This window comes from Scardinius erythrophthalmus, assembly GCF_964197995.2.
Source record: "Scardinius erythrophthalmus genome assembly, chromosome: 4".
In the NCBI taxonomy this organism is placed as follows: Eukaryota; Metazoa; Chordata; class Actinopteri; order Cypriniformes; family Leuciscidae; genus Scardinius; species Scardinius erythrophthalmus.
The window spans coordinates 9984597-10009182 of NC_138224.1; the positions used below are offsets into that span (position 1 = coordinate 9984597).

Genomic DNA, 24586 nt, shown 5'->3' on the forward strand with positions numbered 1-24586 from the left:
CTCTTTAAATCTATGGCAGCCCATAGAACCGCTTGTGGGAAAGTTATGAAATTTGGCACTCAGATGGAGGACAGTCTAAACTCTCACCATAGCAAATTTTAGAGTATCTAACTCAATCCCTCTTAACCGTTCTAAGTTGTACTCATGTTTAAGCTAATAACGCAGGACACAAAATATTTTTTCCTGATCCCTGGATCAAGCCGATTCGATCACACCCTATGACGTCATTTTCCATCATAAAAATTATCCAGCCATTTAGATTTTTCTAAAAAAATGCTTTTTCAAACTCCTAGACTGTTGCTCTGATTTTCACGGAACATTGAACCAGATCATCTTCAGAACATGCTGACAAAAAGCTATGGAATTCAAGTCGATTCGTCAAATAATCTAATAACGCGTGAATGTATTCGACAAAGTGCATCCAAAATGGACGTGAGGGTATATCTCCACAACGCTTTAGCTTATTCTAACTAAACTTGGTGTGCGTTATGACAACCTTGACCTGAGGGCACTTGCACAGTTTTGGCACAGTGCCACCTAGTGGTTAGGAGATATGAAAAATAGATTTTTATTATTATCCTTTAACCAGGTAAGTCATTTAAGAACAAGTTCTTATATTCTACAACAGCCTGGCTTATAACTTCTGAATTTTTTGGCCAAAAAAATTAAATAATGACGAAACAGGTCTCTTTAGATTCAGTGCAGCATGCCGAGTCAAATGATATCCAAATTTCTCATATCGGCCATTTTGAATTTTGTCATAAAATGCTACGTTTTCCAAACATATTGGCACATTGTTACGGAACTCGGTAGGTCTTCAAAACCATCCCCTGAAGGTATTCAAAGTTGAGGCAAAATAATTAAAAAATGTTAAATTTTCAAAATAAATAAATATCTTTATTTAAACTAATATGATTAGAGAACCACTGGTATAGAGCGCTTTCAGATCCTGCCTCATTGAACTAATTACACCATTAAATAACGCTGTTATACATATGCAAATCATCTTAAGGTGATAGAACGGAAATAAGCCACTCAATCATTCAGTCTATTATACATATAGATTGACTCAACCATGCTACGTATGAATACATGACTTATTTGGGTAATTATAACTGAGGACCTGGAGAAGACACATGCCCAGTCGCTGCAGTTTCAGTATTGCATATTTGTTGGCAACTTCCACTGCCAATTAGATCAGCACTGCAGTAATTTAGGCACGAGAGCATGACAGAGCGGCTCTGCTGAGCGTTTGAAAGCAGAGCACTCGGTAAGCTCGCTTCAAACGCCTAATGCACTCTTGACATTATCTAGGAGCTGCTGCCTCTTTACTGAGATAAAGTTAATTGGGCCGCTCCGAACGTATTTGAAGGCTTGCGTACTGGAGGTTGGTATTGACACCCTCTAAAGGAAAAAAAAAAAATCAAATAAATGAAGCGAAGTGCCAAAAACCCTCTTCCGGACCTGATCCCTCAAAGGAGCAATCGCAGACAAGCACTGACGCAAATGAGGAGGATGTGTCCAAGCACTTGCGGGGCAGAGCGAGAAGGTGCGACAGAGCCCATCGCCGCCTTTCATCACGTCTTGAGAGCTCGAGGAAAGAAAGCTAAAGGTTGTCAGAAAAAAAAAAAAAAAAAGAGAAAGATCACTTCGACTCTTATTTAAGATTTAGTTTTTATTTTCCTCCAGACCTGTAGAGAGGTACAATTTCTTCCAGCTCTTAATTTTTCTTACATTTTAGCACTGTGTAAAACCCAAAGTTAAACTTTACTGGTTTCGTCATTGTCGTCGAGATTTAATTTATCCATTCCTCTTGAATACTGTTGAATACCAAACGGTCGGCAAGAACCTACACAGCTGACACAGGATTAAGACCATTAAAAGAAAACTGAGAAGGTAATGGGGGGGTGACAAACAGAGTTAACGGTCCCGGACGAGACCCCTGTGTATTGCCAGAACCTCAGATGCCCAATAGAGCCACTATCCCAGCTTTCCCTTTTATCGCTTTTTGTGGGGGGGGGGAAACGTGCAAAGTAACTGCAACAGTCACAATCGGCATAATCACATCAACATTATCACCCTCATGAATTTCTGTCCACTGGAAAGCCCTTTAACCCTGATTATTTTCTCCACACACCCACCAATCGCAAGTTTTCCGCTCTGTCGTTCAGAGGGAAGTTTCACGCCACGCATTCACACTTAAAAACGTCGTTTCACTCGGACTCTAGATCTATTTCCTAAAACTCTGTGCACCTCGCACACCTTCAAGTTTCTTCAGGGAGCATAGTCGGAGCGTAAACACTGATTAGGCCACGTACGTCGAGGCAGCTATGAGAAACACCACACGGTGGCGTCCCGTGTGCTACACGAGCCCTGCGCTTGAAAGGGGTCGGTGTTACCCAGCTCTCCATTCCTCTTAATTTCGCAACGTGCCGCCCTCTGATACAGAGGTTAACGATCTGTTGCGATCTAAAGCGGAAGACCCCCTGACCAACCAGGCGATCTGGCGGATGGGTCAAAGGCCTGCATCCATCTACAGCTAAATGCCGCGTTGAGAGCGGGCACCACGTTTATGACCCCTAAAATGCATCTCCCTTTTAAATAGGGCGCAGAAAGGTAGAACAAAGTTAAAGGCCAAAGATCCTCTGTAAAAGTGCTTTTTGCTTGGCCTTCATTATGCCTTTGATCCGTCAGAATAATGGAAGTCAAGTACCCTTTTGATCAAACATAAATTGAAGCCCTGTTTTGATTTTGGAAATCTACTTGATTGCTTAGCGGCATGGCTTTAAGGACTCTCACAGGAAGTATCTCTGTTGTGCAGATGGATGAACAGGTGCTGTTCTTTTTGGTTTAGCTTTGAAGGCAGACTCTTACTTCTAAATCAAGACACTTTTCGTTTGATTCTTTCCATTTGGTTCCAAATGGAATTTCTAGAAAACACATCATTGTTGACATTGATGATGCCTTTTTTTATTTAAAGGGTAGAGTTCCAAAAGTTACGGACTGACGTTAATGTTACGTATTACTAAGGAGTTCGTTTACCTTTTGAAAGCCTTTTTTTATGCTTTGATGCGACAACTGGCTTGTTTGTGTGACAGTTTGAATTGGGAAAGCTGGAACAGAGCACTAGGGCAACGAGGAAAAAGAAAGACTGAACCAAAGGGAAACACAATTCAGGGAAAAGGGACAAAAATGAGCAAAAGGTGAAGAGGGAAAACAATACAATCTTGTTATTTTGTTAATAGCTTTGTACGGATTCATCTGCCGTGTTTGTCGGCGGTTCTTCGGATTTCACAGTTCCTAATGGCGGTCCATGCCGGCACTCTGTAGCAGATCTGTGGAGGCCTGGGCTGAGGCTCTGAAGGCGTTCTGGAATCCTGGGGGAGGAGAGTGGAACTGGGTGGCGGGGTTGGCCGTGGCTGTGGTCGGATAAGGGGTCCAGCCGGCTCTGTGGGGGAACTGGGCTCCGAAGGGGCCATTGTGTGGGGGCTGAGGGGGCACTGTGGAGCCGGAAGGGACATCCATCTCTGTGAGCGCCTGCAAGGATTTGAGCCAGTGGGGGGGGTTATCATCCTGCAGAGAGTCCAGACTGTTGCCTGAGGATGCTGGGATACCTGAAAGGGACAAAGTGATAGGAAAAAAAGGGTCAACATATTTAAGATGTATGTGTCAAAAATTAATTTTTTGTAGTAATATTGGCTCCATGTTTTTTTTTGTAAAACATTCAAGTAAAAAGTAACAACATTTCCTTGAATACATGTATGTTGAATATAAATGTTAAATGTTGAATACAAATCTCATTTTCTTGTTTTTAATCATTTTATTCATAAATACCATGACTCGCACTGCATTTCACAATCTGAACTAATCTTGCCCTGTTATTAAAAAGGTCAAATCGTCTGATGTTTTAGGAGATTAATACGCTTGACAAACATTCAAGAGGGTCTGCAAGAGTCCTCTCTACAATATAATCTACAAAATAACCTTTATGACTTACAAAACTAACAACACTTTAACAAAATCGCTTCACTGCATATTTTTTTTTATTTCATCCTTTAAATTAAGCTTTTTTCGATATAAGGACACCCTGACTTTTTATTTATTTATTTATGCCACAGGGAAAATAAATCTAAATTTTAAAACTTGATTCAAGTCATCATAAATGTGAATCACATTTTTTATGTAATTTTGAATTAAGAAATTCGGACAAATAAAATGAGCATCATTACACTGAAAGTGATACAAACAAAGTTATGAAAGCATAAATCGTGAATATCCACTGCCAGAAATAAATCACTTTATACATAACCGCATACTGTGCTAAACAGGGCTGAGCAAGAGTTTGCTTGCAGTCAACAAATCCATCGTTCTACAGTTGATGCTACGTAGGAATCCATTTATCACGTAGGCGACATTATTGAGGACATTTTTAAATCATTCGCCATAATGGGATTAATTACATAAGGAAACAGGCCGTTTTGGGGTGCTTTTGCACCACTTAAAACATGCCAGCCTGCTGTGAGCTATTAATTCTAAACCCCCTGTGGATGATGGATGCTGCAGGCAGCCGCTGAGAGCACCCAGACAACATCCGTGACATCCATACAGATTGCAACTTCGACCTTAGGGAGCAACAGATACAACGTTGCTATTTCCCTTCAACCCGGGAGAGGAAAATGGCAAAACTTTGCTTGAAGTATTGATTAGAAATTTAGCTGCATAATTCTTTTTCTATTAACCAGTAGATGAAAATGTTGCTTGAACGATAAAAAAAAGAACACTATAAATGTACATTGTTTATTTAACCACTTTGGATATTAATTGATGGTGTTTTTCTGTGTGATATCTGATTTAGTCCACATGGATGCTTTAGACCGCCTGAAAGTGCAGGAGATCGAACTGATCTGAAATGTGTGCCCTCTTCTGTGGCCCTTAAAATGGCTTTACATTTCTGACATTTTTAGTGAAAAGGTTACTTATAAATGTTTAAAAGGCCTAAATGCATTATTCATTTTAGCTCCCAAAGGCACAATTTGAACGAGCCTAGTTTTTCCCGAGGTCGTCAGGTAAATTTGCTTCACAAATGTGTTTTGTGGTTTTAATACCATCAGAATCTAACACATCTGTGTTATTCTCACACAACATCAGTAAAGATTGAAAAACAAATTGGCAATATTATCACATTCATTTTAATTAGTAATATTAAATCATGAATAATAATGAATGAAATTATTCCAATGTTAATATTTAACATTAGTATTTGTGTGTACATAATAGATTACAGCTAGATTTAAAAGTAGGCAAATGAATGTGCAACTTTTCCTTTGTGAAAAGAGAATGACTGGTGCAAAAGGGAAGGAAACAATTATTAACAAGCATTTTACAAGGTGACTTTTTTTTGTGAAGGTAATGCAGGCTGTACCTGTGATGATGGCGGGGTCCATCCAGCTGGCTGTGCCGTCCCAGCTAAGGCTGTGTGAGATGCCGCCTGGGTGGTTCACGCTAGAGGAGGAGGAGGATGATGAAGACGAAGATGAGGAGGAGCTGGGCAGTCCACCAAAGTTGATGTTGATGTTGGGTAAAAGCGCTCTGAGCCCGTCCTGCCACTCCTTCACATTTAGACTTTCTACCGAGGTGCTGTTTTCTGTTCGGGAGGGTATCCAAACGCCAGTGCGCACAAATGCACCAGAAAAGAAGAGATTGGGGGACAACAGGAGAGATGAAGAGAAGATGGAGAAAGAAAAAGCAATTATCAGTTTCAACTTGTACAACACAAAAACAAGTGCTGCTAGCTGTGTTATTCGGTGATTCATTTTAAAGCAAATTGGGAAAAACAAACTCAAAAACAGCCAAAAGGAGCGCAACAGTAAAATAGGACTATGTTTAGAACAAAATTAAAACCGTGAAAATGACTTAATATGACGCAATCAAAATCAAGTAAATAATCGGATTAATTATTTGCCATATAATGACTGGCGATCAATTGACAGCCCAAATAAAAACACAATTTAATTGAATTCTTTTGCATTTCATTAGATATAGAATAAAAAAAAAAAAAAAAACAGCATTAATCAAAGCTGGACAGTGTATTAATAGCCGTTACTGTAATAGTGATTTATACTTGATTTAGCAAAAACAGCAGGTGATATTTGGCTCCCTTCTGAGTCTACCAGCCCTTTCTAATGGAGGAACAATCATTATAAAGCTCTTTACAGTCCCGTTATTATTCAATTAGTTTCTCATTTATTTCTGTGTGTCACACTGGAGGAGAGACGTGCGGCTTCAATAACGCAGAGCTTCTTTCAGCTGGACCCAAGCCAAAATAAACCTTTTCTTCTTTAATCAGGCCAGTATTCTCCTAAGGTTTGCTTCTGCCCACAGGGACAGAGAAACCAAGCAGCAAAGATGATGAAGGGGGGGAACGGAGAGAAAGCGAGAGAAGCGAGAGGGACAAACAAGGAAGAATTGCAAAGACAGGGGAATGGAGTGAATGAGATAACCCTGGCAGGAAAAAAAAAGCCTTTAGCCTCTGAGCTTGACTTCAGACTCAGCAAACTTCTGAGCACCTTGCTTCTAAATACATACAAGCACAATATATAAAGAGGTGAAAATTTGAACATAAAAATATCATAGTGAGGTTCTGTCTTATTCATTGTCATTAATCTGAGTGTAATAGTGATACAACATGTGAAACTAGGCCCAGCAAAAAAAGTAAATTGACTGTCTGGGACAACTGTCATTTATAGGCTGGGAATCAAATGATTTATTAGAAATAAATGTAGTTAAATATTACAAATAAGCATTTAATTTATTGTATTGAAAATTAAAAATAAAGTAAAATGAAATTCAAATATCTAAATTGATCTGTTTATTTAGTCAAAATCATTTTCAAATAATTTTAGCATTAAACGTTTTGAACAAACACAGTATTTGGCTATTAAAATTTTTAATTTTTTTCTGGACAATTGGTAGAAATAATTTGAGAAAAATAAAATAAAAAAATAAACCTTTTAGGAAAACTTGAAAGTAGATTCTGGTTTTCATTAATCCTGATACATAAAGTAGGATATTGCTATCTATCATATATATTTTTTTTTCAATGGTCCAGCGCTAACCCACACTGTCTACTGGGACAGCCTGCTGTTGAATGGTCTTCAGACAATAGAGGTGAACCCTGCTAAGACACCAGCAGCACTGATTCTGTCAAACAGGTCATGCTTGTCATTTCATTACTTTGCAATGTGGGAATTTAAGGAGCAGACGGAGCTCCCCCTCTGAGCGTGGGCAGGGGTCAACCTATGGATGCTGCAAAGTCAGCTATGCGTTTATTACTCCATTAGTCAGTTAAAACCAGACATAATGGGTCTCAACCAAGGGGTCAAGGTTAAGCTGGTTAGCATGGGCCAGTTAGCCCCTGCTGGTAGATGTAACTACATCATTTGAATGCAAAAAGGATGTTTCTCCATTGATTCTCCATTTGCCTTTCGAGTTTATTACAGCTAAATATGTCCTGCACACAACACAAAAGACAACTATTTAATTATATTACAGTAGGTGATTTCCCAATGACCGATAACCAAATTAACAACGTGCCTCAAGCCTCAAACACAGAGGACGTGACACGCTCACTTGGGAAACGCTGAACTGGTTCTTTAGTCCATACAGACAAACCTAGTCAAGTGTGAGAACGAGCCAATATGAGAATCTAGACACTCAATATCAACACTTGAAGAGGACTGGGCTTTAATGAAACACATCTGGAGGAGATAAGATGAACAAGGTGTCGAATAAGGTGAATTAGGTGTTCTTTTTAAACCTCTCCACGGTTCTTCCTTCTGATTGGAAAATGCTCGTCTAGCCAAGTGTGTCAGGCATTAACACAATCACCCATGTTCCCATTTGCATACTCAGATAAACAAGTGTCATCATGTTTTATTTATGTGGATGGGACAAAAGCTAAACTCAGAATCATAGCAGCAAACTGAAGGAACCTCATTTCTTTTGAGGGGCTGTAAAGGTTGTAAAGTAGGTGTTTTTCAGTGAAGGTTTGCTTTGCGATTCATTTTTAAGTGATGAACAATATATCGGATAGGCTAGGGTATGTTAATAAAACATTAAAAGCGCACAAATCACCACTGTAACATATGCATTAGTTATTTTGGCTGGAAATTCAATTAAAAATGTTTTATATACACTATTTAAGTTTCCAAGTTATTTGAGTTCCTTTATTCCACAAGGTGCATTAATCAAAAGTGATATTTATGAATATTAAAGATTTCAAATGTTTTTCTTTTAAACCTTCTCAAAGTACCCTTTAAAAATTTGTATTAGTTTTGAAAAAAATATTAATCAGCACAACAGATTTCAACATTGATGATACAAAAAAGAATTCTTGAGCAGCAAATAGGCTGATTTCTGATAATTATATATATTATATTCAAATAGAAATGTTATTTTAAATAGTAATAATAATAATAAGACAATATTAAAGTTTTATTGTATTTTGATCAAATAATTGCAGCCTAAATGCACCCAATTTTAGTTTCACATTATGAAACTAAAACACAAACACCAAGCTGACATTTAGTAGCATTGGCTGATAATCACGTCAACTTGGATTATTAAAAAGAGTTACATGTCTTATCTGTTTTTAGTTATTTTTGGAAAAAGTTGAAAGTAAATAAAATGAAATATTAATCTTCCGTAATTCTATATACATTATAATTTCGACAACGCAAATTAAATACATTAATCAGAATTATAGTAGCATCAGCAAAACACTTTATAGTCAACCAATTAGCTTATTTTTCCTCATTTATCATTTGCTTGCTTCAGTGGTGTTCAATTACATCTAAATCTACATTTTCCATGTAGCAGAAATCTCTCTCTCACACTCTCAAACACATTTCTAATGAGACTGCATGGGTTGGCCCTCCAGCCTATTTTGGTATCTCGACTTTTCTTCGTAAATAATGCAATGTTCTCCTCCCGGGTCCTGGGCAAGCTGCATCCTCTGGAGGACACCATTTCAAACAGGGAAGACCATTTCTCTCACGGAGACTCATGGATTGAAGAAACAAACAAAATACGCTGCACAGCACAATAGAGTCTGAAAGGAAGCCAGTAGTCATGCTAGTTATTCATCGTTTCTACGAATAATGAAACCTTGAGGTCACATCCAATTTCCCATCCCTTCTTTTTGCACCAACTGAAATACAAGTTAATCTAATCTTCAAAAAGTAGAGGCATGCTGAGAAACAAGCAGCATGTTAACAAATGCTACACTTCCACAGCAGTGTCAGCAGATTAGATTGTTTCCCATAAAAAGCCCTACAGCTAGACCGCAAGGAAACGCTTTATTTAAATGAACTGAATTCCTGAAAGATCAATTCAGGATGGGGTTGGGGAGTAACTAACTGACGCTACTGACTTGAATGCATTTTTCAGTTGCATGACAGTAGTTCAGCTGCTTTAGTGTATATTAGTGTATATTGCAGTATATTATTTGTAGTTAAATGCTGCTGTTCAGCAAGTTTTGAAATTAGAAAAATTTGTTTTAGTTTTCCTAGATACATCTGTTCACTTTAATGCAACTGAGATGCGTTATTTGTGTGCCTAATAAATACTGCTTATTATACATCATCATAAATGCATCTTTAATCTGTCCCAACATTTACTTGTCCACGTTGTTATGGTATCAGACTGAATGACGTGTTTTATGATATTTGCTCCTAGCTGAAAGGTTCAGGTAATGGCTTGAATGAAATGTCAAACTGTAGCCTCTTCCCCCTGTCTGTGTACCTTCTCCTCAGACAGATAATACCGGTATTTGATATTTTCTTGAGTTACAGGCTGTTCTCACATCAGAGAAACAAAAAATAATCTTTGTAAACATCAGTCTTTGTATAAGTTTAGGCACATAGTTCATGTTTTCAGTCTTTTCAAGTCAAACTGAATGAACTTGGCTAGACTGGCTACTCTAAATAAAAGCACTTACCAGATTTAGAAGTTCACCCCATAAACATACCTAAAATGCTAAAGGTAAGAAAGGAAGTGGGCAGGCCCATCATGCATTATGCACACTGCAGCCCTGTCATGAAGATGTCCTCAGGGGATGATGATGATTACATGCTCTACAATTTGTATCGGCACTAAATGTGACACCGATCTCACTGCTATAAATCATGAGGTTTTATTCCATAAGAGAGCCCTTGGCAATCACTAGAATCTTCTCTGATGATGTGCATGGCTGAATGATGGGGAAATAGTACTACACTGCCCACCAGTGGCTGAGTTTGCAATGACAGAGATACACATAATGCAAACGTAAGAGGGCAGTTTGCATGTATCCAATATGTGACCCTGGACCACGAAACCTAAATTTGGACCACAAAATTGACATAAGCTTTCCATTGATGTATGATTTGTTAGGATAGGACAATATTTGGCCGAGAGATAACTATTTGAAAATCTGGAATCTGAGGGTGCAAACAAATCTAAACATTGAGAAAAATCGCCTTTAAAGTTGTCCATTTATGTTCGCGATAGTGCTGCATTCACTCACAAAAATAAGTATTTTAGATATTTACGGTAGGAAATTTACAAAATATATCTTCATGGAACATGATCTTTACTTAATATCCTAATGATATTTGGCATAAAAGAAATAATAGATAAAAGATAATTATGACCCATACAATGTATTGTTGGCTTTTGCCACAAATATACCCGTGTTGCTACTTGTGACTGGTTTTGTGATCCAGGGTCACATATGGTATATTTTAGAAGTTAATTCAAAATAAAACTATCACATTTTGTTGTTTTATATATATAAAATATTTATTATCGATGCACCGATACTACTTTTTCCAGAATGAGTCCGATACTGATAATTTTATTTAGTACTTGCCGACACCTGTATTTTCATTGCATTTTTAATTTTTTTAAATATTGGGCAAAGGAACCAAAAGAGTACAAATGTAATAAATGTAAAAAATGTATTGTAGGAGCTACTGTTACTTTCACTGTTCATATTGTATTGTATCACATTTTAAATTTAATTTAATAGCACAGCGAATATTTAGAGCTGCTCCAGCAGGGCTCATCCAGTCAAGAGCAGTGAGTGTTATTTTGGCTGGAAATTCAATTAAAAATGTTTTATATACACTACTTAAAAGTTTCTAAGTTATTTAATCCCTTTATTCCACAAGGTGCATTAATCAAAAGTGATATTTATGAATATTAAAGATTTCTATTTCAAATGTTTTTCTTTTAAACCTTCTCAAAGAACCCTTTAAAAATTTGTAATACGATTTTCTCTGTCTTTTGTTATTAGATTAACAATGAGCACAAAAGATATGCAACGGATATGCACACACACACAGATCCCAACACTGGTTTACACTCACCTGTCATATGGATACCTCCAAGCCCCGTACTGTGATGATGATGTTGCTGTTGTGGCGCCAAGTTCAAGTCCAAAAAGCTGCTATGCTGGGCAGCAGAAGGGGCCCCGGTGTGATTCATGTGTTGGAGGTTATTGCGCATGTGCATGCCCATCCAACTGTGGCGAGAGGTCTGCGTCTGGCCGGGAAAGCTGAAGGAGTTGTAGACGGTGCGGTGTGGGAGCTGGGAGAAGCCCCGAGAGGGCAGGCTGGAGTTTGGGGCAAAGTGTGAGGACGTAGGAGGCTGAAGGGCGCTTTTCATGGAGGGGGTGTTGTGTAGCGGGCCGAGTAAAGGCCCGTGGGGGAAGACTGGCCCTGACATTGTGGTGGTCAGGGGCAAGGAGGCTTTATCCTGCACTGAGAGCTCATTCTCTATGAGGTCAGCCAGCGCCTTACGGGTGACGTCAAAGGGGTCAAAGCCTAGGTCGTCATCTTGCTGCTTGGTCGAAGAGCCGAAACCGAAGGCCGCTTGCCAGTCCGTAGAGGACGACACTGGTATGGTCTCTGTCAGAATGAAGACAAATAAGTGTACATTTCACATTTTTCTCTTTCATGTGAATGAGTAAGTCTAAACTGGTCCAGGTACCTGATGTGAAGAGGCTCTGTGGTTCTGGGGCGGTGGGCCAATCGGAGTTGCTGTGAAGGGAATTGGAAAAGCTGGGCAGGCCACTGGGGATGGGATTGGGGTGCCGAAAGTTGCTGTTGTCTGAAAAGAGCGATTGTGACTCGGCTGCTGCTCCTTCGAAAGGCGACCGTACTGTCAGTCCTGCTACACAAATAGGCACCACTAAAGATGGCTTGGTCAGGCCAGGAGGGGGCGATGGGGAGTGGTTGCCAGAAATCTGAAGAGTTTAGTAAGGGAAAAAAAAAAAAAATCATGATGTTAAAACATTAGTAATTCCCTAATAAAAGAAAAGTGATTCAGATAACATTATTTAGGTGTACAGCTTGTCATTCTCAAAGGTAAAGAACAAACATGCAATCATGAACTTACTTGTGATGTTTCTCCGTTACTTATGCTGAAGCAATCTGAAGATTTGTTACTTGGGCTGCAGGAAAATAATAAAAACATGAGAATCAATTACATTCTGACAAACAGAATTTAGGCTTTTATTCACATTTAAATTGATCAGTGAACATAAACAGAAGCTCAAAGTGGTAGTTGCGTAGACTGTCAATGGAGGGACAGAAATCTCAGATTTCATAAAAATATCTTAATTTGTGTTCCCGAAGATGCAAGAAAGTCTTACAGGTTTGGAACAACATGAGGGTGAGTAATGACAGAATTTTCATTTTTGAAAAAAAAAAAAAAAAGACATTTTTGTAATTTTACAAACAAATTGAATGCTTAATTTTGTCTTTTCATTTTGAAAATGTTTTTTGTGGAATTCAGCATTTTTTTTTTTTTTTTTTTTTTTACATTTTCTCTTTCTAGAGTAGGCTATTTAGTGATTGTTCTACCATCCAACGATGTCTTGAACACTGTGACCTTGGTGCCCTTAAGTCTTTGAGAATAAGATGATGAAATATTCAGCAAAGGAAAAGGCTGACAGAATAAGGCACAGGGCAGAAGTTCACAGGCTGGCTACCTGACAGGGTCACAATTTGAAGTGAAGGGAGGCAGGCCAGCGATGGAGCCAAGGCCCAGCTCTGTGTCCAGACCGTCCGGAGTCATGTTTTCAGAGTCTGAGCCGCCATCTAGGGGTGGGGTCTCATGGTGTTCTTGAAGCCCATTGGGCATCTTTCCTGTGGTTTGTAACGAAGGCCACGCCTCTTTGTTGTTACTGTTGGAACTGGGGGTCATGATACAAATGCAAGATTAACAACAAAGCTATGAGATGCTCCTTCTACTTCATGCAATATAAACACTTTAGATGACCAGATTATAATGAATTCAATTTATTTAAATAATAATAATAATAATTCTAATATTTAAAGTTTGAACACATATAATCATTCTTTTTAGAATATTTTAGAATAAAATAAAATGAAAAATTTGAAATAATTCCCACGTCAATGCGTGTTATTTCTGAATAAATAAAATTATATAAATGAATAACTTTTTTTTTTTATTGGAGCTGCTGGGAAAGGTACAATTGAGTACAAACCTCTGTGATGTGCCTGATTTGCCCTTTGTCTTCTCCCCAGCCGAATTCTGCAGGAAGTTGGGGTTTGTTTTGTATAAGTCCTGTAAGAGTTTCTGTTCATATTCCTGATGTTTTCCAGCCTGCAATGTCAAATGTTAAGAGTTCATATGCAAGTTTGTCGACGTCAGTAAACAGGTTGCAGGAGGCTGCAAGGTTACCTGCATTTCTTCTTTTGTGAAGCTAGCAGCTTCGTCTCCCAGCTCGTGAAGATACATGCAGTCTGGTTTGGGACACTGCATGCTTTTTAGAAAATAACTGCAGTATTTTGTTGTACCTAAAGACGCCTGCATGAAAAAACAAAAACAAAAAACGGTTGTATGCTGTATTTAAATATATGCCAAAAGATGTACAAAAACAGCTTGGATACAAAAATGTAACATCACAATTACCTCAGAAAAGCCATTCAATGACCATAAACGTGTTAGTCAGCTAGACAAATGAAGACTCTAGAGAGAAGCATTTTGCTAAATATATGCACTCTATTGCAAATTCACTATTTTAAATGCAAGTACCATACAAATCAGTTAATTTTAACCTTTAATATTACAGTGATGTAATTTTACAGTGATTCCCTGTGTAATTTACAGCATTAGTTGAGAGATATTTTTCTTTGAGGAAATTTGCCACATACTGTACCTTATGGGACCCAATTAATCGATATCGAATAGAATAGCAAGCAAATTTGTTTCAACACCCAGTCCTAACTGAAAGTATATTTCTCTTCATAATATTGGACTAATTAAGTCACAAAGTTTACCTTAAGTGTTCTGCCGTCTACTACAACATTGTTAACACATTGTATAGCTCTGAGGGCGTCTTCTGATCGAATGTAAGTGACGTAGGCACTGGCGCTAGGACCCTGGGGACAAACATCAAAACATATTAGATGATTAAATCAGACAAAACAGAGAAATTAGGATAAAACAAAATCTGCAAAACAAAGCAGTATTTATTTGCTGAAGTAAAAAAAAAAAAAAGGCACAAATGGCAGACTGTTCATTATGCAAAATATTTGAGCAGGCAAGAGATTGACCGAAAAGAAAGCGAAGCTCACCTGTGAGCCAGCATAAGAAGTGCTGTTATTGATGACCACTTTGTGGATCTTTCCAAACTTCCCGAAGTACTCCGGCCTTTTTAAAACCTGCAATCAGACATCAATTATATATTTATAAAGCCCTGATTGCTGTTTGCAGATCATCAACAGCATAAGCAAATGCAGTTTGTTTAGTGGAGTCACACAGGGATAGAGCACACCTGATTATCATGATTCATCGGAAGGATATGACTCAATCACCATTTATTACAAGAGAAGGCCATATGAAATCTAGGTTAGGAACTCAATATACGCCATCAGCACTGTGGCAAATATCATTTAACAATTTCAAAATCCACATTTCTTACACCAACAAAGATCATTTCTACTTATAAAACCTTACATAAGTAAACCATTTTACACAAAGCCTTTTGAGGACAAGATAAAAACAGGATTTGTGTGAATGACATACTGTATTGAGAACCGACGACCTAAACACTATCAACAGGATGTCCACAATGTTCAGCCAAATCAACACTGGAAACAAAGTGTGGCACACAAGTAGGTCCCTAGCAGCGGGTGACTGACAGCTCATTGGCGGAGGGCTTCGCCTCGATGGCATGGTGCTTTTGAGATTCTAGTCACTCTTGAACTGTGAAAGCAGTCCGGATGTTTCTTTGCGGTCTTTGTTCACGCAAAGCAGCTTCACTCACTTTCTGTTTTTTGTTCTTTTTCACACCCTCAGTGTGAAATAGACAAAAGCACAAAGACTGATATGTTAAAGGGACGATTGGTACAGAAAGAAAATTAAGGCAAATCCTATAATTTAAAGACCTCTGATAAACAGTCACTAACATAGATTTGATGTTTTTTTTTTAAAGCTTTGTGCTCCTAATATCATTTGGACCGGAATTAGATGGCATGTTCTCGCTTTCTCTCACTGAATTACTTGTTCTCTGCTGAGAGCTATTCAGGGTACATGACGTTAGCTGTGATGGCAAAGAGGGAGAGAAAGTGTCAGAGAGAAGGGAGCGAAAAGAGAGTGAAAGCAGTTTTTCGTGGGCTGGTAATGAAGGCTAAGTGCAGCTAGTGGGCAGCTAGCTTTCTCCCATTTTCCCAGGAAAACATTTAATCTCATGTTGTATTTCCAATTGATGATATGTGGCATAAAAATCAAATCTTCACATCTTCAAGGATTTTCTTGCAGCTACATGGAAGCAATCCTGCACAACATATCAAGAGAACAGCCATAATAATAGTTAATAGGTATGCTTTACCACGGCAAAGAAGCACTAAAACTTTGGAAGCACTAAAATATATAGATTTTTTCATATCTTACAAAGTATAAAGTGAGAGTGATGCCACAAGGCACATTTTAACTTGTTGACACAGGCAACTACTAGCGGTCAGACGATATATATTGACATGGCTGAGATATCGGCCGATATTTCAGATAATCAGAATCAGCCAATACATGACGTAAGGGCTTTTTATTTTTATTTTAACAGCGCTGAGAACCCAGTACCTGAGCACAAAGGAGCTACAATTCTCAGTCTTCATTAGGTTACTGTCTTTGTTCCTTCGCTTATTTAATAATAGAAAGGCAAATGCTTTTTAATATACTATCTGAATTCAGAAAACAGGCATTTAAACATTATATACACTGTGTACTGCATGTAAAATTAGTGTTGATTCCCAGAACACACCATTTACCAGATTATTGTTGTTTGCTTTTTATTAATGTTTTTAACAATTTCTTTATATTTGAAAGTGCAATAATAAGACTACAAAATCAATAATTTGCTATTGCATAAATCTAGAAGTCTTTTTTTATAGAAATTATCAAGCTATTTTAGCAATTATGTCAAATTAATATAAATCTAATAACAAAAATTGTTGTGCTAGTGTCATTTACCATCTTTACATCGAAGAGTATGATCTGCCTGCTCTCCAAGATATCGGCAACCTTTCTCAGTTGACCACTAGTAGCTACTAGATTAGAGTCAGATCCAGATTATAAATCCTGTGAGTCAGATGGGTCTTTTTACACAGAAGGATGTGAACTCAAAAAGTCCTTTATGTTCTTTTCATCCACTCATGAAAGTCCTGTTTCAGCAGATAACCTTCATTTTTCAACAATTAAACAGATAAGACCTTGATAGGACACAGAAGAGAAAATGCAAAAACGTGTACCTTTCTATATCTTGCTTGCAGTGAAACTTTTATTAAACACGGAAACCGTATGTGGGTGAATTTTGAGAGCTCACTACAAAAAACCACCAAGATGATTATTAAGCTTTGGTGTTTGAATATGGACTTCCTGAATTGTTTACATTGAGTGTGAACGACATTAGTTACACAGAGGTCAGGAGAGCATTGAGTTTTGCTGAATCACCTCGGGGTCGGCGAGTCTCTGTGAAAGGCCCACCACAAAAACCAGGTTTCTCTGGACGACTCGCACACTGGAGAGGTGCTTGCGGTTCTCTGTGATCTTCTGCTTCCGCTCATTCTGCTTCTGCTTCTTCTCGTTCTTTATCCTCTGAAGTTCCTCTTGAGAGAGAGGTTTGTACACCGCAGGGTCTTCTGGATAGGGCTGAACCAAACATAAGATGCTAGACGTAAGATGACTTGATTCTAGAAGATGGATCTTATTTCACTAGATTAGGTTATGACAATTTTTTTAATTAAAGTTTGTTTATTTTATTGTCATATCAGAATCAAAAGCTAGATTCATGGCATGAAAAATAAAATAAATACAATGCATAATAAAATGTCTTAAATCTTAAGTTTAAAATCTAAAAGAAATGCTAAGATTTTCACAAGGTAACAATGTATCAATGAATATTAATAAACAGCAATACAATGCATGCAATGAGGTATTCAAGAAGTGTTTAATTTCGAAGTGCAAATTTAAGATGTTTTAATATGCCACAGATTAAGGATCAGCGGACACCCTGGAGTTCTCTTTAAAATCACCCACTGGAATGATGATGATATTGCATGATATATGCTGCGATAAACAAGGATATAATAATGTGCATTAAGCACATTAAGGTTAAGGAGCTGCAGTAAACTGGCCACTACAGGGACTGGTTTTAGTGTTTAGAGAAAGAATACAAGCACTGGAGGCCTGTTGTGCTGCACATGTGCCCTCCACACAGCTGTACAGCACCGATAAAATCACGCAGAACCTTAGGCAACAGCAGGAGCGTGAATTAATCCAGCAAAGTTCCCTGGGATGCTGAATGCTAGCCATTAAAACATCTCATCTCCTTGAGCTCCCCAATGGAGCAATTTCTTAGAAACAAATGAATGGTTTCTCGACTTATTTGTTACCTTTCTGCAGGCCGGACAGAGGCCGTTCTCGTCTGTGCGTATGCGATGCCAGCAAAAGCGGCAGATCTGGTAGCCGCAGGTGCAGGGGAAGAAATTGACGTCATCAATCTCCAATGGTTCCATGCACAGTGGGCACTCCATGGGGTCCTCCTTCACCTCAGGGCTGCGGGACATCCTATGGCACGGCACAGAGAAAAGAAGCGGGGTGTTCTCACAGTACAGAGGCAGAGCTGAGGAGAAAAAAAAAAGTTTAACATTTTTACAAATAATATTTCAATGTAAAACATGTATTTAATATGAATTTACATTCTAGTTACGCTTCAATATGTTTAATTAATAAATAAAAATGGGCCAAAAAGTTTCAAACAAATGAAGCCTCTAGATTTAGAAATGCAGCCAGTATCTACAAAAATCGTATTTCCTTCCAACAGCGTGTAGGCCTAATCTTAAGCAGCAAGACAGAATTAGGCTCATATCCTTCAAATAGTCCCAAAGCACACTAGAGGTTGCATCAGAAAGCCAATAATGATTCTGCTACTAGTAAGAGTGTGTCTGTATGCGTGGGAGGAGTTTAAAACTTCAGTCATGAGAGGAATTGAAGGCATAATTGGAATCGACAAGCACAAACACCCACACAAACAATTGCAACAGTTTAATCATAAACAAGTATATGTATCCTCTAGGGATCATCCAGTGAACTGGTAGTCTAACTGTGTAGGTGCAGATTCAGCAATTACTGAAAATGAGGTTTTGGATCCTCGTATGAAACACAGATCCGTGGGCACATGACAAGGTTCGCTGAACATAGGATGCATTGGTTGAAAACCAATTTAATGTCTCTGTGGTGTTATGTGACTGCTAGCATCTTCATTTAAAACACTAATGAAAACTAATGTCAGCGTCCTAGTGTGCCAAAGAAAGGGCAATCAGTTTTCTTTTGGCCAAAATTTGTTGTCACATTCTGGTTTGGAGTCTTTGTTTCCGCTGAAGTACTTAAACTCCTATGTATTAACAACATGGACAAGCACAAATACAGCAGTTTGTCCGAGACACTTCTGTTCCCTGGAGGCACTTCCCTATGAGGTTCATTTATCAAACAATGGTCTGAATGAAGCTCCCAAATGTGAACAAATACAGGACAGCCTTGTGTTCAAAAAACAAAAAAAACAAACCGGAATATGAAGCTTCCATGCAGAGACTCATCTATGGCATGTTAAACTTACAAACTATAGTCAGGGCTCCATGCATTTTGCAACTTTCCTACCACTGACAAAATTTTGTTAGAGGTCACATTGGTGCGTCCACCACCACGTTGCCCAACTGACAAGACTTCTTTCATAAAACGAAAACAAAAAACATTAACCCCAAACTTTTTAACAGTAGTGCATGTATATATAGCCTCATAACTACCAGACACAGACTAAAAGCCAACAAAACCCCAATTTTGATTTCATGGAGTCTTTATGGTCACTCTGTCAATAGCGGAAGCACCAGGAGTGTGAAGAGGAGTCAGTGGGCGGGTGTGAGTTGATGGGAGGGGAGCATTCTAAATATATCCCATCCTGGGAAGGCAGAGTACAACAGGAGGAGTCAGCCCCTTGAATCTCCCTTTAAAAGGGAAATGCTGATTGAACGCAGAGGGCGGTGTGAGCTACATGTAGGGTAATCAGCACTTCCTGGGATCCACACGGTCACACCCCAGCTAGTGTAGTGGGAAGGGGGTGGCGAAAATGAAGCGCACCATCTCCTTAACGTGCCGATATGGAATTAGAAACTGTGTAAGAGTTTTTTTTTTTTGCTATACTCAGAACTGTATGGAAGAAGGAATTCCCACTGTCAGTGAGGTCGGGATTCCTTCCCAGTAGAGGCGGATATCAGCTGCGAGTAATGAAAGCTTTCCGCTGGCCCCTGCTGGGAATGATGCATAAATATTTAACCATCACTCTCGTAAAAAAAGGGATCTGATTTCATCACAATGCTTACAAACCCCAAAAGACACACTCAAGCTGCGCGGGGTTTGATTCCTTCTGGCATTCAACATCACATGCACATTCTGTGAAAGAAAGATGCATAATATGAAAGGAAACTCCAAGAAAAAGTCACAATTGACCTTTGAACTGTAAAAAAAAAAAACAGTAACAGAGTGCCAATTCTGATTGTAAACTAAGTGTGAATGCATACCAAACTGGATTAGGTTGAACAGAAATCAAGACTTATTATAATTGTTGACCACCAAAGGGGCCAGAATTACCCACAAATCTCTTCTAAGCAGACAGACTAACAAACATGTTTGCAAGGTACTGGGAAATCGTAGGGACAAACAATGATCTAAGCCTACAATGTTTGAGTTTTGGCGATGGTAGGTGTTTTCGTATATACATTAACCCAGTGTGCCGTGAGAGCTGAACGCTGAAAGGACGACCTGAAGGGCCCTCAATCCTCTGTGTAGGGGTCGATGTGGAATGATCTTTCTTCAAAGCATACTAAATCCTTGAGAAAACATTCAAACTGCTAATTGCAGGCTTTCTGATTTTCTCCCCACCTTACTGAAACTCTCCGGCACACTTCTTCAAAGCATAAAAAACAAATGAATTCCATTATAAGTTGCCGGAGACCCTGAGAAGTAAACGTTTCTGATCGCTCACTATTAGTACTAATAGCTATAAGCATGCATGTTTGATGGTCAAAATAATTCAGAAAACTTTTGCCAGAACCTTTAATAGAAACCAACATTTGAAACGACGTAAATAGTGCACATCTCAGGAACACCGTGGCGTGTAGAAAGAAATCGAAGGGTTTCACAACAGACATCTTAAAGCCATTTTACAACAGAGCACTACTAACCACACAAAGGATGAAAATAACAACTGTGCAAAACTGCAGCTTTCAACACAAAATAAAGCTTTGAAGACTGACTTAGAAAGTATTTGGTACCGTTTTAAAAGTGTTTCTGAAATAGACAGTTAATTTAATGTGCCAGTTAAATCGATGGTCTGAAAACTGAAAGGTGGTGAACATGCAGTTACATCTCTTCTAGTAGAAAATGATTTCAATTAAGAATCCGATTCCTTACACACAACAACAAACTAATTTAACTCAACTACACAGTAACAACACTGCTATACATTAAGACACACTGTCAGACTCAATTTACAACATTATGATGTTTAATTAGTAATAACTAAAATAAAAGGCTCAAAAACATGCCTTTTACGAGGACAAATGTAGTACGCCGACAAGCTTAGTGAAGAGACGGACAGTTGTCTCAGCTGACATCATTCTGATGTCATAGAAGAGCGTAGCTGAAATTATCATCAGAGTGGGAGTCGTGTCCATTTGTGGGCTGCTCTTCATGAGCAGATGGACAAGGCATCGGCAAGGAATGAAAGATGTGTCTGTACCACAAATAGCTATTCTGGGCAGACAGAATAAAAGCACAAAAAAACAATAAAATAAAACACTTTATGAGACAAAGGGTTCATCCATTTTTTCCAACATATCTGAGATGGCCCACAGCTTTAATCGTTTCAGATCTTACTAAAGCTGATGTTAAAAGAAGGCTTTTTCCTGTACTGCCAGGATTGTGGTAGACCCGTTCGGACTGAATGTAAGGGTGCAACTTTTTCAACCAACTATAAAGACGAAGCAACTGAACACCAAGGCAGAAGTCCATTCAGAATGTGATCATTTAGCAGCAGTAATCCTTGCCAGAAAAGTGTCTCACAAACATTGTGTCTGGCACAAACAATGCTTGCCGGACAGTGCGTTGGAACTGGGCCTAGACATCCCTGTCCACTTAAAACCTGCTCCCAAATGATATCGCTCCCAAAGAAGCACATTCCAAGCAAACCTCTCCTTTTTGACCTGTTCACACCAAGAATGATAACTACAATTACAATTAGAATCCACACAAGCGGATTATTTATCGGATATTGTTCTGTTTATTCAAAGCGCATGCTGCAGTTTTGTCTTTGGTCACTTTAAATGCTTGAGCTATGAAAGCAGGATGGATTCTGATTGGCTGTCAATGTTTTTATCGTTCACCAGCTGAAAAAAAAAATTGTTCTGAAAGTGATTCCAACAATATCCCTCTGTGCCAGTATTGTTATATATTTGTGGCTTTTGCTATTCCTTTATTGATACTTTGCAGTCACGTGATATCTGGCGGGCAACAAACGCGGTTAGTGCATCCAATCGCACAACAACTATCTGGCATGTCGTGTACACCTCAAAACACCAACTTTTGTATATTAAAACTGGCAATGTCCTGGCAAGATCCTTGATTAGTTTACTGGTTTTCGTTGCTAGAGAATGACGTTCTTGCCCGCCAGCCAGTACAACTGACGTCACGTGCAAAGTATCAATATTTAGAACGATTTCGTTATCGTTCTTGGTGTGAATAGACCTTTACTCCTGAGATCGCTGTTCTAAATTGATGTCTGAAATTTGTAGTACAAGCACTTCTCGTGTTTATTGCCTCTTTAAGATGAATTGCTGCTATTCCTCATTTGGATAAAAGCATCTGCTAAACGAATAAATGTAAATATAATAAATGTGACGTGTCAAATTCAAAACCAAAGTGTTTAAGGAAAAAGTTCACCCAAAAAAATGACAATTCTGCCATCATTTACTAATTCTCACGTTGATCCAAACCTGCATGACTTTCTGCTCTCAAACCAGTCAGACAGTCTCCGCCACCAATCACTTTGATTGCATCTTTCTTTCCAACCAAAGTGCTGCTCATTCTGCCAAACATCTCATTTTGTGATGCACAAAAGAACAACAATTAGTAATATGGGTTTGGAAAAACATGACTGCGTATTCATTTCTGGCTTGTCTATTTCTTAAAAAAAATAGGCTTACAGCTGAAAGACAAAAAGCACATAGTAAGCTCAAAAGGCCCACTGCTGACAAAACAGGATTAATAGTGCACACTCAACACAGTAACTACAGAGTCCAGGAACATGATGCTGTCACCAAACACAAAAATATCCTCTTTTGAGAGACTCATATGATTGTTTGCGGAAAGGAAAGGTGCATTTGGTCAATAAAAACCAGTAGCAATCACCTCCTGTCAGTGGTCTGCCTATTGAAACACGCGTCACCCACAATAATGAAGGGTGTGGACAAAAAATATATAGAAATGACCTGCAGTGACAGAGCAATCAAAGTCATCGTATTTGGCATCACATCTGTAAACTGATGTTGCATGGAGAAGGAACAGCAACTTCCTACTCAAATAACAAGGAAATCCCCTCTATGTAAAAGTACATAATCATACACAGAAATTAATTCTGTTTCCTTGTTAATGCATTGAAGTAAACCAGCTAAGCTAATACCTATTGAAGTTATTCAAGAGGCGAAATATACACCAAAACCAGTGTACGTATACTATATACTGTCTCAAAGTATGCATAACAAAAAATAAGTCAGTGTTTGACGAAGCGAGAATTAATTTTCGTGTATTTTATTAAAAGCCGGTCAAACGGTGCGGCTAGGGGCTAACTTAACTTAACGTTACTCGGCTAACTAGACGACTAACGTTAGTCTGTCAATCACACAAAAATGCAGGAATTTCCACAAGAAATGGACGTTTGAGGGAGAAAGAGGGATGAGATGTGTTATTAAGAGGTGAATTGAGAGAGGAAAGCAGCTGAATGTGGAGGCGGTGGACAAGAGAGGCCTTAGTGGGATACTCACCCTGTCTATCTGTACAGATTGACTCACAGCAAATAAAATCTATCTGAACGACCCAGGTCTAGCAGAACAGGTCGCAATATAATTTCCCGGGTGGCTTGTCACTGCTCCTGTGTGATTTGATGCGAAAACACCAAGCCTTGTTTCTTACAGCCTCTCTGTTGAGCGGTAGTGCCTCCTAACCACCATCTTACATTGAAATAGCGAGGAGGGGGGGCATCAAGTTGTGACTTTTCAGCGCATGCGCAGTTGATGATGAACCTTTGCTTTTGTGGGTAATGTAGTGTGCTACATAAAGATAGCGGCAATGTTTAGAGAACTATATTTTTTGAAGGCTGAACTCTGTTCTCAACGGTATTATTTTCTAGAAATGTTAGGTCACATTTTAATTGGAGCAAACTGTGATCTGTTTTAAATAGTAAACATTTGCAAAATGTATTAATTGTAATGTTTGCAGGCAAATAATAAAATAAAAAATAGTAATAATATATATTTTTACATGACCTATTATGCTTTTACTGTTTTTTTTTAATGAATTGATGTTTCAGTTTTACTGTTTAACTCTGCTGCTTTATTGGAGCAAGTTGTCACATTGCAATATTTGTTTGCAAATAAAATGGATTCTTATGCATTACCTTTCACACCTTTCTTGTTTCATGAACTGTTTCATAATTGTTTTACTGGATAACGCTGCTGCTTTGTCAGAGCAAAACCGCTCGTGTTTAAAATTTTATACATTTGCAACATTTATTAATTGCAATATTTGTTTGCAAATAAAAAAGCATTGTACACTTTTGTAGTTTTATGAATTGTTGTTTCAAAATTGTCAGTTATATGTGCATACACTGACTATACATAAAACAATTCAAAACCCCCAAATAATAAAACAAATAATAACAATAACTGTGTAAATATATACATTACCAATA

General features: G+C 38.4%; 1 protein-coding gene across 1 annotated transcript; it reads right to left on the bottom strand.

Moving 5' to 3' along the window:
* Window positions 1-1655: 1655 nt before the first annotated feature.
* Window positions 1656-23865, bottom strand: cnot4b (CCR4-NOT transcription complex, subunit 4b). Its single transcript, XM_081363589.1, has 13 exons — window positions 23661-23865; window positions 17961-18190; window positions 17020-17217; window positions 14646-14732; window positions 14349-14450; window positions 13750-13875; window positions 13553-13671; window positions 13034-13237; window positions 12439-12493; window positions 12031-12286; window positions 11409-11948; window positions 5423-5644; window positions 1656-3614 (listed from the first exon to the last, which is right to left on the bottom strand). The coding sequence occupies exons 2-13, from the start codon at window positions 18132-18134 to the stop codon at window positions 3301-3303; spliced, it is 2397 nt and encodes a 798-aa protein (XP_081219715.1). The 5' UTR covers window positions 18135-18190; window positions 23661-23865; the 3' UTR covers window positions 1656-3300.
* Between the last annotated feature and the right edge of the window lie 721 nt (window positions 23866-24586).